Consider the following 12,442-nt stretch of genomic DNA (forward strand, 5'->3'; position numbering starts at 1 on the left):
CCATCTTCTTCACTCAGTTCGCTAAGACCAGCAAGCTGCAGGTGAAGCTGAGATGTGCTGAGTATCCCGGCATCCTGCAGCTCAGGTGCGTGACTGGGCAGGTAAGTATGTTTTATAACAGAATCAGCATTCTCCCTGGCCTCTTTTAGCCGGGCACACCACTCGGCACTTTTCATTACCACCCATCGTTACTGAAGAGTTGGGTCACAATACAGGCGCTACCACCCACTTACAATTTCGTCCTACCCGGTTTAAAAAAAAAAGCCTGGGTTGAACACTGAGAAGGGACATCATCTTTCCCTTTCTGCAATAAAACCCAGCCTGATTGCAAATTTTGAAAGTGAACCTTAAGTTCCACTTTAAAAAGTTTCCATGGCACTTAGACATGGGCAATGACACTGCAAAGTAAGACCCTGCCTGTTGTACACAGAATAACAAAGAAGAAAATTGTCTGGAGCACCACAAGACCACAGCTTCTGGTGTGTAAAAAAGACTTTAATTTTTTATACTGCCATTTAGTTTTAATAGGAATTAGGAGGGAAAGATGTTTAGTTTGACTACAGGCTAAGCCAAGCTATTTGCCCCTTGTTAATGCATGCAGGTGTGTTATGTGTTTTACATGAATTGCAAAAAACAATCACTTTATTGTAACTACAGCATGCACCTAGAATGCTGCTGGCCACACTTCATTTTTAAATGTCACGCATCTTACAGATCATTCATATCACATGTATACATTTTAATGGCAGAACTTTTTTTCCCCACAAAAAATCCAATGTGAACAGATGTTCTTATCGAGTCGTTTTTCTCCAAACAAAATCTTTTAAATTAAACTTGCCATTTGCTTAGTGAAAAGGCATAGGAGGTGGGGAGGGGGAGTGACACCAAATAAAAGAAATTTTTGTCTGTAAGGAACATCAGTCACAGGTGCGATCAGCTGTACAAAGGTCGCCCTGTGAGCTGACAGGTGGGCAGCACACACACCTTTACTTTCACTGCCCTCTCCGGATGATTGCTGGAGCTTGGGAACTTATTCCAAGCTGGTAGAAGTTGTCAGAGCTCCTGAGGGCGCGTTAATCCTTAGAAATTAGAGAGGCCTCTTTTAAAGATAATACAATTTTGTGTCTGGTTGAAAGTGGATATTGTAATTGCATTGTTAAAGGGAAGAAGAGCTTGTGTGCGGGTCACCTTGGAATGTTGACAGTAAACAGTTTAATGCATTGCACAGGGGTCTCGCTTTCAGGAGTGGATGGCATTCAGCTCTTCTCCCACTCACTTTCATAGACACACACTAGCCTGTGGAACATTTGCTTCCATTCAGCAGCTGTTGCTCTGCAAATTTCACATGATGAGGATTTAATGCCGAACATTTCCGACATAATATTTGAAAAGACTTGGAAGTGCTCATTTGGACTTCAAGAAAAATACTTTGTAGCCAAAACAAATCCAAAAAAGAGCACTAAATTTAAAGGTGGCACAGGGAGGTAGGGGGAGAGTACGGGGGAGCTAAGTCATAGAATTCACAATCCAAATAATAGGGAATTTTTTGTTTTTTTTTGTTTGTAAATGTGAACCTGTGCCTGGACTATGCACAGCGGTTCCCAGATATGAAGAAGCGGTAACCGCATGGCAACATTACCACCAGTCTGAACATGGCTTAAGGAGTAAATTTGTAAAGCAGTAAATCTGACATTAACCATACATTGTTGAAGTGTTTGTGACAAAGGGGGGCCATGCTAGCGCATTGGGCCTGATTTTTTTAAAGGCTTTCCAACGCTGAAGAGGATACACTTTCATCAGTGAAGCTGGGTGATCCAGCAAACGTGGAATGGATCTTGTCCAGGATTGAAAACATTTGCTAGCAAATAGCAAATGACTTTTAAAAAACCCTACCAGGTTTGCTGGATCGACCAGCTTTACTGATGAAAGTGTATCCTCTCCAGCCTTGGCAGTACATTGTTTTGCATGGAAATTTATTTTTTATTGTAGGCCTATAATTTTTAAGCTCAACTCTTAAATATATGTCATATATTTAAAAATTTAAAAATAACCTTTAATTAAAAAAAAACAAAAATCTGTTAAAACAAGGGTGCATAAAAATACTGAAACCTGTAATATAACTGTACAGTAGCATATATAAATATGGGTATATATATATATATATATATATATATATATATATATTTATATATATAAAATGATTACTTTATTGGATTTAATACAGTTATTTTGTATTGAATCCAATACAAAGTTATTTTAATTTTCCGCCTCGCTCCCCGCACGCACTGACGTCAACGGGAACTCCCGGGGGAAAATCGAAAGAAGAGGATGCGGCCCTAAGATAGGATCCCACTCGGGATCCCACTCGGGAGTGTGGCTCGGGGTTACTGCTTTCAGCGTGTTTTTTTTACCCCTAAGCCACACTCAGGGTTTCCAGTCAGGGGGTTAATAAATCAAGGCCATTGTATTTTGGCAGCTCGTAGTCTCATTTGGAGCATTTATGATATGGTGACAATCCATAACTGGGATACATGGACAGACGTTGTCACCGTATACCAGAAAATGCCTAAACAAAAACCTTCATGAATAAACATTTAGAATGAAATCAAATTCTGAAATTACATTTACATGTGAAAAGGTATAAGTTGTTGGATTTTGTGTTATGCCCCATTTAACCAACTTTTTCTGCAGGGTTTTATATTAAGGGATTTCGCATTATTTTTCTTTTTTCCTTCAAAAGTTTTTTTTTATTTCCTTGTCATGATAAGATGAGATAACTAACTTAACCTTATCATTTTCAGGTAATCCTGGAGTTGTTGGATTTTACAAGACTTTCATGCAATCCCTGTACTGTGGTTATAAAAAGAGGTACCCTGTGTGGGCCATTAGCCATGCTGGTCACTGTTCACCGCCCCTGGGCATGGACATGTCTGATGGTAGGTTTTTTTTGTTTTTTTTTATTTCATGTCTGTTTTATGTTGCAGAAATACACAGTAAAAAATGTCTACTAAATTTAAAAAATTTAAATGAAAAAGGAACCTTCATAAGCATACATATTTCACTATGCTGAGCTTGTATGTATATGCTATCATCTCCAAAGTACCCAAGGTTTATGATAGGGAACAATTCTGTCCTAGACATTCATTCAAGTATTTCTTCCTCTTAAACTGTATCTAAACCTAAGAACAAAAATGTATATTGCAGCTTTTTTCCCCTATAAGTAGTGGCAGCATTTGTTTTCTATATTCAGAATTTTTGTTTCTTTTAATTTTTACATTGTAATCTTTCCGTTATATGGCCACAGCACTGAGTATGTGAGATCCAAAGTGCTTATGTTACGAGCAGTCCAGAAGTACAAGTGCTGCTGTGCTATATTGGCATTAAACAAATGTTTCCCAGCTCAGTGTACAATCTCTGCATGCCTTAGCGCCTTAATGAATGAACTCCCATGTACACATGAATGATTTGCATCATTCTGGCCTGTGTAGTCAAAATGGTTGGAGAACCCAAACCTACAAAAGTGCTGGGTGAAGATGTCTGTGCCCCAGAACGAGAGAAGGTAGGTGAGTTAACCTATGCTTTAATGCTGCAGTTTTTTGAATATTAGGTGGACATAGTTTCACTTTAAATCCCATACCTGAGTTTCTATAAACCGAACAGGGGGTGTTATTTGTGACCAGTGCAGTTACCACTCCTTACTTTCCTTTATCGCTCCCTCTGATGTGAATCTTCATGAAGTATCACACACACTGTAGCGCATAGAGAAAGAATGGGGGTGACAGTGGTTGGGTTAGTACCACCAATTGCTTCCCACATTAAATGTCAGAACACTGATTTGTTTATAAACCATTGCAGCTTTGCAGGAGCCGAGTACCTGGCAAAATGTCGCACATCAGGAGCTGCAATGGAATAACTGTTCCCCTCCTTCAATCTGAACCTAACACATTTGTAAATGTAAAATATATTAGGCTGCCATTTCTATACAAAAACATAGCTGGAAACAGACACACAACATGCTGATCCTATATGTTTCTTGACGAGGCTGAACCATTTTCTGATGATCGCTTTAGGGCAAGTCAACAATATTTGTTGCAAGCTGTGTTTAAAATCCTGACCTGTCTTCACTGATTTGGAAGGAATGACTTTCAGTTCCACAAGTAACCTCAGCCATAATATACACTTCAGCTTTAATTTGTTAAAAGCTAAACACAAATTATGCTGCTATGGGCAAAACAGTACATCAAAGCCTGCCACTGGCGCTCCTGTCAGGAAGCATTGTACCGCTGACCTCACCTGCTAACAAGCAAGATGTGCAGGCAGTGAGAAATGGACCAATGAATACTTTTTTTAAAGTAGATTTAAGCCCCAACTTCATGACATTTAGGTAAAGTAATGTGTGTCATAAACAATTGCTATGTTTTTTCCATAAAAGAAGTTAGCATTCTGGCCTTTGCACCGCCAGGTCCCAGGTTCCACTCTTGGCCAGGACACTATCTGCATGGAGTTTGCAGGTTTTCCCCATGTTTGCGTGGGTTTTCCCTGGGTACTCTGGTTACCTCCCACATTCCAAAAACATGCTGTTAGGGTAATTGGTTTCCCTCTAAAATTGGCCTTTGTATGAAAAACATTAGACTGAGGTAGGGACAATAGATTGTGAGCCCCTTTGAGGGACAGCTAGTGACATGACTATAGATGTTTACCCCAAAACTTGAGGCCACATTCACACCAATACACTGCGTTGTGCATGAGTGTTAATTTGCGCTACTCTGTATGTAAATGTGCTTTGTCTTGGGAAAGCCCTTTTAAGTAAATAGGGTGCTGGGCTCATGGAAAATGGGATCTGTGCAGTGCATCCCAGAATGTGATAGGTCATTACCTTTCTCTAAAATACAAATTCATTGGATTGCTTTCAGAGTAAATGGCACCAGTGCCAAAGCCGCCTGTAGAATAGCACAGTAGTGTAGACAGCAAAGACAAGGACAAATATTTCAATGGTGACACTGGTCCTTGTGACAAATTTCTAAGAGAACATTCTCTTCCATTCACTTCCTGTCTCTATCAGTGAAAAAATATTTACTTTTTATGGCCATGTGCCAGAAGAAAATGGAACAAGGTGTTAATTTCCCTTATAAGGATAGAACCCTGAGAATAGGTTAATTAATAAACTGTTCTGCCCATTGATTTGTTTTTCTGTACAAATACTGCAACCAAGTAACAAAAATGGCTCCCCCGGTGAAGTAAATGTATACACCATACCTCATGTTCTTCCATAATTGCCATTCAGTCTGGTTATTTGAAACTAAAGCAATGACATTTTAATCATTTTTCATAAACATTTCTTCATGGTCGTCCAAAATCGTGGTCAGTACACCGAGCTCGATGTCGCACATGTTTACCTGAGAACGTGGTGATATGCTTAGTTGTACGCATTCAAAATGACGCGTTAGTCTGTAAGCAGTGAAATAAAACGTTTATAGGAAAGAAATTAGCATACGTCATTCCATGATGTGACTAAGAAGAAAAATATGGAAAGACGTAAGCGTTCACTTTCAGAAGCAAAGAAAGTCCAAAGAAATGGTGGACATTGCCATGTCTGACGGAGTCCAGATACCTCAAGATAATGTCTACGAGTGTTAAAAAGAGGGATAGGTGGAAATCCTGAAAAGTAATACTTTGAAAATAAGGATCCTTACCCTGGTATGTTTGCTTTATGGATATGGCCAGACAGTCATAATATTAGCTGTAGGGAGACTGCAGGCAACAATGGTTTGTGGACCTTTGCCCCCTTCTTGCAATTTTGAGCACAGCTTGCAAAGTTTGTTTCCTAAACACCTTAAAATAATTAAGATGCACCAAGCTGGTAATTAGTCGCAACATATTTTTTAATGTCGCAACATATTTTTTTTTTATTATACCAACAATATTTAAGATGTAGTTGGTAGAAAAGCACGTCGATTTGGCTTCACCTTTGATTCTTCCCTCTCCCCCCCCCCCCCCCATATTCAGAACTTTTCCAGGTTCTGTCACTTTCACCTGCCCAACATCTCCAAAATCTTCCCCTACCTGTCCCCAGAAACCACCAAACTCCTTGTACATGCTCTTATCAGCTCTCTTCTGGATACTGTAACATCCTCCTCTCTCATATTCCACTAACCCGACTCTCTCTACAATCTATTATGAATGCTGCAGCCAGACTCATCCATCCTTCCCACTGCTCTTCTTCGGCTGCCTCTCTTTGTAGTTCTCTTAATGGGCTTCCGTTTCACCTTAGAATCAAATTCAAGGTCTGATAGAAAAATACTCCGCCAGCCGCTCTCTTCACTCCTCCAATGACCTACTAATGTCTTCCTCACTCATACCCTCATCACACGCACGGATACAAGACTTTTCTAGAGCGGCCCCCACTCTCTGTAATGGTCTTCCTCGTCCTATTCGGCTTGCTCCTACTTTCTGCTCATTTAAAAGAGCACTCAAAACCCATCTTTTTAAACTTGCCTACCCATCTTCTGTCTCTTAAAACTCTCAATACTTACCCAATATTCCATATCTCCCCTCCTATTGTGTGATACTTCCCCCCATCTCCTAGATTGTAAGCTCTTCAGGACAGGGTCCTCTCCTCCTCCTGTGTCACTGTCTGTATCTGTCTGTCATTTGTAACCCCTATTTAATGTATAGTTCTGCGTAATATGTTGGCGCTCTATAAATCCTGTTTAATAATATTAATAATAATATTAATAACATTCCAAAATTTTACCAAGATCTTTATTCTATATAAAGCCTCCTACCTAAAACCACTGGGACATTTAACCAATACCAAGGATCCAACTTTTTACAACCCTATGTTTCTCATTGTGACATATAGTGACTACTCCCAGAAGCCTTTCTAGGAAAACCGCACAAGGTTTGTTGATAAGTTCTGGTGGACAGTTCTGAGGGAACTAGATTTCTTATAGATCTGTCCAAAGCTTGATTTGTCCTATGATCAAGTTCCTCATAAGAGTGTGGATTGGAATGTTGTTCACTTTCTATTAAAAGGTGTGATAATTGTGGATGACATGGAAGCCGATAGCAGGGTCATTGGCCATCAGGCTAATATTACACTCTGTAAAAGGGGTAATACTTCAGCCGTATATGAATCTATTCACCAGTGAGAAGTTTTGCCCTTCACAGAAAAACATTGCCCTTAAGCAATCGCTGGGACTTCATGTGTGATATTAGTGCACCTTACTCCTCATATTAACCTGACCGTTGTCCGGTGTCATCTCTTACATCTGACCTTTTTCACCCTGACAATACCTGGCTGTCCCTTCTAGCAATTAGCTAATGACTAGGAATTCCTTCACACCTTTTGTTTTCCAAACAGCTGTGCTCCAGAATGCAACACAATGTCATAACCACTGCAAGTAATAATAATGAGAGGGATATGGGATCCTTCTCGTTGTTGGATTCACCTTACAAAAATGTTTATTTTTAAATTGTACGCAAAAATGCTCCAAATCTATCAGATTGAGGGGATATCCCTTGTACACAGCCATCTTCAGGTCGCTGCACAGATTTTCTATTGTATTTTGGTCTGGGCTCTGGCTGGGCCATTATAAAACTTTAATTTTGTTTGGGTGAAGCCATTTTTTTGTTGACTTGGATGAATGCTTGGGGTCAGTGTCGTGTTGAAAGATGAAATTCCTCTTAATCTTCAGCTTTCTGGTAGACACCTGAAGGTTTTGGGCCAAAAGTGACTGGTATTTGGAACTGTTTATAATTCCCTCCAATTTTACTAAAGCCCCAGCTGAGGAAATACGACCCGAAAGCATGATACTGCTACCACCATGCTTCACTGTGGGGATGGTGTTCTTCTGGTGATGTCTGGACTATGGGGTGGGGTTGGAAGACAGAAGCTTTTTCCTACAAAATTTGCACAAAAAATACATTGTCTTCTAAAAAACAATATGTTGGAAAATATGTTATGGTCTGATGAGGCCAAGGCTGAACGACACAATTCCAAAGGTACCTTTGATGCAAAAACAACACTTCACATCACCAAAAGAACACCATTCCCAAAGTGAAGCATGGTGGTGCTCCAGACTGTCAGTGTGAACTAAGCCTTACAGATGAACAAAGCGTTAATTAAAAAATGGCAAGCAAGTGGGTTCATGATATTGCTTGTCCCTTCCGCATTATAAAAAATACCTATTAGCATTTTTTTAATTACACTCACCTGTCCTTGCCCTGTCGCCAGCGCCACCATCCTTATCCAGTTGTTTTATGGGTTCCTGGTATCATTTTGGGTTTTATCCATCTTAGTTGGCCATGCTGGGGTGGCAAAACTTCTGTGCTAATTCCTGGCACCCCAGGGGGATTATTCTGTATTCGTATGCTTAGCTATGCAGCCCAGTGTACCTGAGATTAGAAACAGGTAGGTGCAATAAAAACTCTGCCTGCTCAAATTGTGGATAACCGTACAGCATACATTAAGGGGGTCCCTTTGTAAAGCAGTGATCTGACATTCACCAAACATTCTCTGGTGGAGAATCCTCCAGTTCCACGTGTTTTAATAGCAGTTGTTTTACACCACAAAATGTCGGATGAAAGTCATCAATGCTTTTTAATTGGACCCCTAAATGTTCATTTTATTTAGCTTGAGCCTTGTTGTTCCACAATAATCACCTGCAAGGCCAAATTAAAGAAGCAAAAAGAACATTTTGTAAAAATTGCATGTTTTTTTCTCAGTTTAAAAGAGCAAATTAACAAAACTTCACAAATTGAACCAATTGTTCTTTTTAATTGCTTCCTTGGAAAACATTCTACCTGCCAATTAGGTTGTTGTGCCTGGACACAGAAAATTAATTTTATCCCTGGTGCCTTCAGATCTAAAATAGAAATCATTAAAAAATGTTACATTACAAGAGGAATGGTGTTCAGCTTTTGGTCTGTGCTCAAATATAACTTTTATTTAAAGTTTATTGCAATAATTCCATTCCAAATAAACTTTGCGCAGTGCATTTTGTTTGACTTGATTTGCTGTCAGGATTGTGTTGGTATCGTATTTAGAGCTAAATATCATTGGCATTCAAATGTTAAAAGCTACAATTGTAGAATTGAGATGTCTTTTTAGTGGTTGGAGAAAAACCAATAACAATGCAATACTTCCTTCCATGAGGCAATCAGATGTTCTCTGGATCAACAGTCCGTTATCTTTTAGCTTTAATATCCAGTATCCTTCTAGAAAAGCATCCAGTTTTTTTTGTAAAGCTATCTATTGTAGTTGCTGAAACTACTTCCTGAGGGAGCCTTTTCCACATTTTTACAGACCTTACAGTGAAGAATCCCTTCCTTACCTGGAGCTTAAACTTCTTTTCCTCCAGACGCAAAGCGTGCCGTCTTGTCCTTTGTAACATCATAAAGTGAATAATTGGGAAGAGACTTCTCTTTATGGACCATTTACATATTTATATAGGGTGATCATATTTCCCTAAATGTCTATTTCCATAGGCTTGCATTGCTAATCTCCTGGAAATGATAGAAACATTGCAGCCTTGCTTATCCGTTGGTTTTAGTATATTATGATTCTTTATCCTAGGGAATGGGATATGGGAATGCATGCATGAGGAATTCTCAGATCACTTGCTACACTCTGGTTCTGAGTCCTGGATTTAGAAGGATTAGCAAGCCAGGGAGTTAAAAAGAATTTAAAAAAAAAACAACAATGGCAACCTCTGATTTTTGACAATTTCCTTTAAAATGAGATCTATAGTTTTTTTATAAAAATGTAAAAATGTATTAATTTGCTTAAAGGGCCAAATGGGATTTATTTATAAAGTGGGGAATCTGACATTTCCTGAAACGTTGGAGAATCAATTACCAGCCTTGAAACACACGAACCTGGTAGATTCTACACCAAGGAATGTTTTAGTGAATGTCAGATTTACTGATTTGTTATATGTTATAGGATCCCATTTCTCATTATTCCAATTACTGTCAACATCCCTAATTACAAGAGACTGTTAGAAGGCATAGAGTAGGTAGCAAAGTGGACTTTAACAACAGTAATCTACTTCTATAAAGCATATCAATAAAAGTTTTCATTTTCTTATAAACAGTGATACCAAGATGACATATTGCATGTGCTGAAATTGTCCTTATCCAACGCATTTCATAGACAATGTCCACTTCTTCAGGGATGTGGCTCAATATAGTACAGCAGTTTCATCTGATCTAAATCTCTTAAACAGTGGTCCCCACTAGTTTAAATAATTTAGTACCAAATATAAAGTTTTAAAATTAGAGCTTCACCATAATTCATATTGTTTAATACATACTTTCTCCATCCAACAAAGGTCATCAGCTACAAATTCACAGTGAGGGGACTCAGAAAAGCTTACTAAAGATTGCCCGGCTGAATGAGAGGTCCTTTATTTGTTTTGGCACTTTTATTCTAAAGATTTTAAAAGTAGAACCAAATATAAGGCTGAGCAGTGAATCTCCGAACCAGTAGGCATTACCAAATGGCGTTTTTTTTCAACAAATATTTTTATTGCTTCTGTAAGGAGTCAGAACCTGTTACGGAGCACATATGAGCATTGCACAGTGTAAATAACACTTTTTCACTGTACCAGAGGCTCTACTCGCCCCCGAGCCATGTGCTTCTCACAAAATTATATTCATAGGTGTTAATACTCACCTGCAATGCAATGTCGGAGGTCTGTATGTTATGAATTTTGCTGGAATGCAGAGGCTTAGGATACTCAGGAGTTTTAGATTAATATTTTTACAAGGTGCAGCTGTTCTAATATTCACTGGGGGGGCGCCGAGCAAGGAAAGCCTTTGTCTTGAATAGCTTTTTACAGTCAATTCTGGGAACCCAGAAGTATGTTGGTTAGGATGGCTGCCATTATGGCTGTACAGGTGGGGATTCCTTTGATTCAACTTTTTTATCTCCTTTTTTCAACTGCTTTCTGCCGCAATGGCTAACTGGCACCACAAGAAAATGGTGGCCACGTCTTCAAATAGATCAAACAAAAGCATAAAAATAAAAAAAAAATTAAAAATCAAGAGAGAAGACATTGTCAATAAGTTAACAAATGTCAGAGCACTTACACTTTTGTGCACAAAAACACATCTGTGGTCCATTGCAGTGCAAGTTTATCATCATACACATTTGTTTTTCCTGAAACTGGTTGCCTTATCGTGCATTTAGGCACCACAACAAAAGGCTTTGAAAGGGCCCCTAAACTTTTTGTCCTTAAAGTTTGGATGCAAATAGTTAGTAAATCATGATCTAAAGAAATCTTTAAAAAAACACAAATTTTAGGAAAAAGTATAGTACTTAGGTTTTCAACTTTCTAAAAAGGCCCAGATGCCTCTTATTTTCTCTGTGTGAACCATTTTCTAAAATAAAATTTCCAAAAACTTCATTCCTAAATAACAAACAAAAAAAACAGAATCCATTACATAAAAACGCTTGAGAAATAAGGAAAATGCTTTTTTTGTTTTAGATATAACTGTTGTTGAATCCATAAGCTTTTTTCTTTTGTGTCATGATTTTGGTGCTAGATGCATATACGTGACCAAGAACTGGGTGATATCAGATGAGAGCATGGGAGGGAAAGGTCCTCAAAAAATGGAAAGAGGTGAAATAAGAATAGGTAACCTGGGATGGGGTGCCATTTCATATCACATATCATAGGTCACTACTGGCAAATATTCAATTGGGCAGAATGAAGTGGGATGTGATGCAGTATAACACATCTCCACAAGTGTGGCACCTACCCAAAACCATTGAATCTGGTATGTTTTTCTTGGAATTTCTAGAGAAATTTTGTCAGGTGGGCAGGTTCATGTTCTACAAATTGAAAATCGATCTTTTGTTACAAGTAAATGAATTTGTTCCTACCAAGAATCTGCATATACAGTCATGCTGTTACAAATTAGAACCTTGTTTAACTTTTGATTTCTAACTTCATGCTCTTCTGTTAATATTTGAGAGCAACTTTTCTTAAGCTTTTTAACATTAGGGAACCCTTGGAATAACATTCAGGTCTTCAGGGAACTCCCACTATAATTACTATAGCTACAGCTCTATAAGTGTGGTTGGCAATCGGAAGAATGTCTCTTACATTGCTGGCTATTGGGAAGAATGTCGCCCCTACATAGAGCCAAAGAGATCATTGGTAATTATTGGTCAATTAAACTGACCTGAGAGGCACAAATTGTTTAAGGAACCCCCAGCAACCTCTGGAGGAACTTTAGGTTTCCATGGAAAGTTGGTTGAGAAACACTGCTTGAGAGACTTAGCCAGTGCAATCCAATCCAATACACTTTTATTCTTAATATAACATTGCACTATAAAAATGTATCTCACTCATGATGAAGGCCCTGTGATATCAGGATAGCTGTATTGTTACTTGTAATTATTGGACTCTGTGGCAGTTAATATTATTCGGGG

At 38.7% G+C, this 12,442-nt stretch overlaps 1 protein-coding gene across 1 annotated transcript in view; it reads left to right on the plus strand.

The window, feature by feature from the left end:
* Positions 1 to 12,442, plus strand: part of LDAH (lipid droplet associated hydrolase) — a gene marked incomplete in the record, with an annotated part of 112,858 nt that overhangs the window by 28,300 nt on the left and 72,116 nt on the right. The window contains 1 exon segment of the mRNA XM_072407487.1: positions 2,802 to 2,936. Within this exon segment, the coding sequence (XP_072263588.1) occupies positions 2,802 to 2,936 (135 nt within the window).

The sequence above is a fragment of the Pyxicephalus adspersus genome, chromosome 4 (assembly GCF_032062135.1).
Source record: "Pyxicephalus adspersus chromosome 4, UCB_Pads_2.0, whole genome shotgun sequence".
NCBI classification, from domain to species: Eukaryota; Metazoa; Chordata; class Amphibia; order Anura; family Pyxicephalidae; genus Pyxicephalus; species Pyxicephalus adspersus.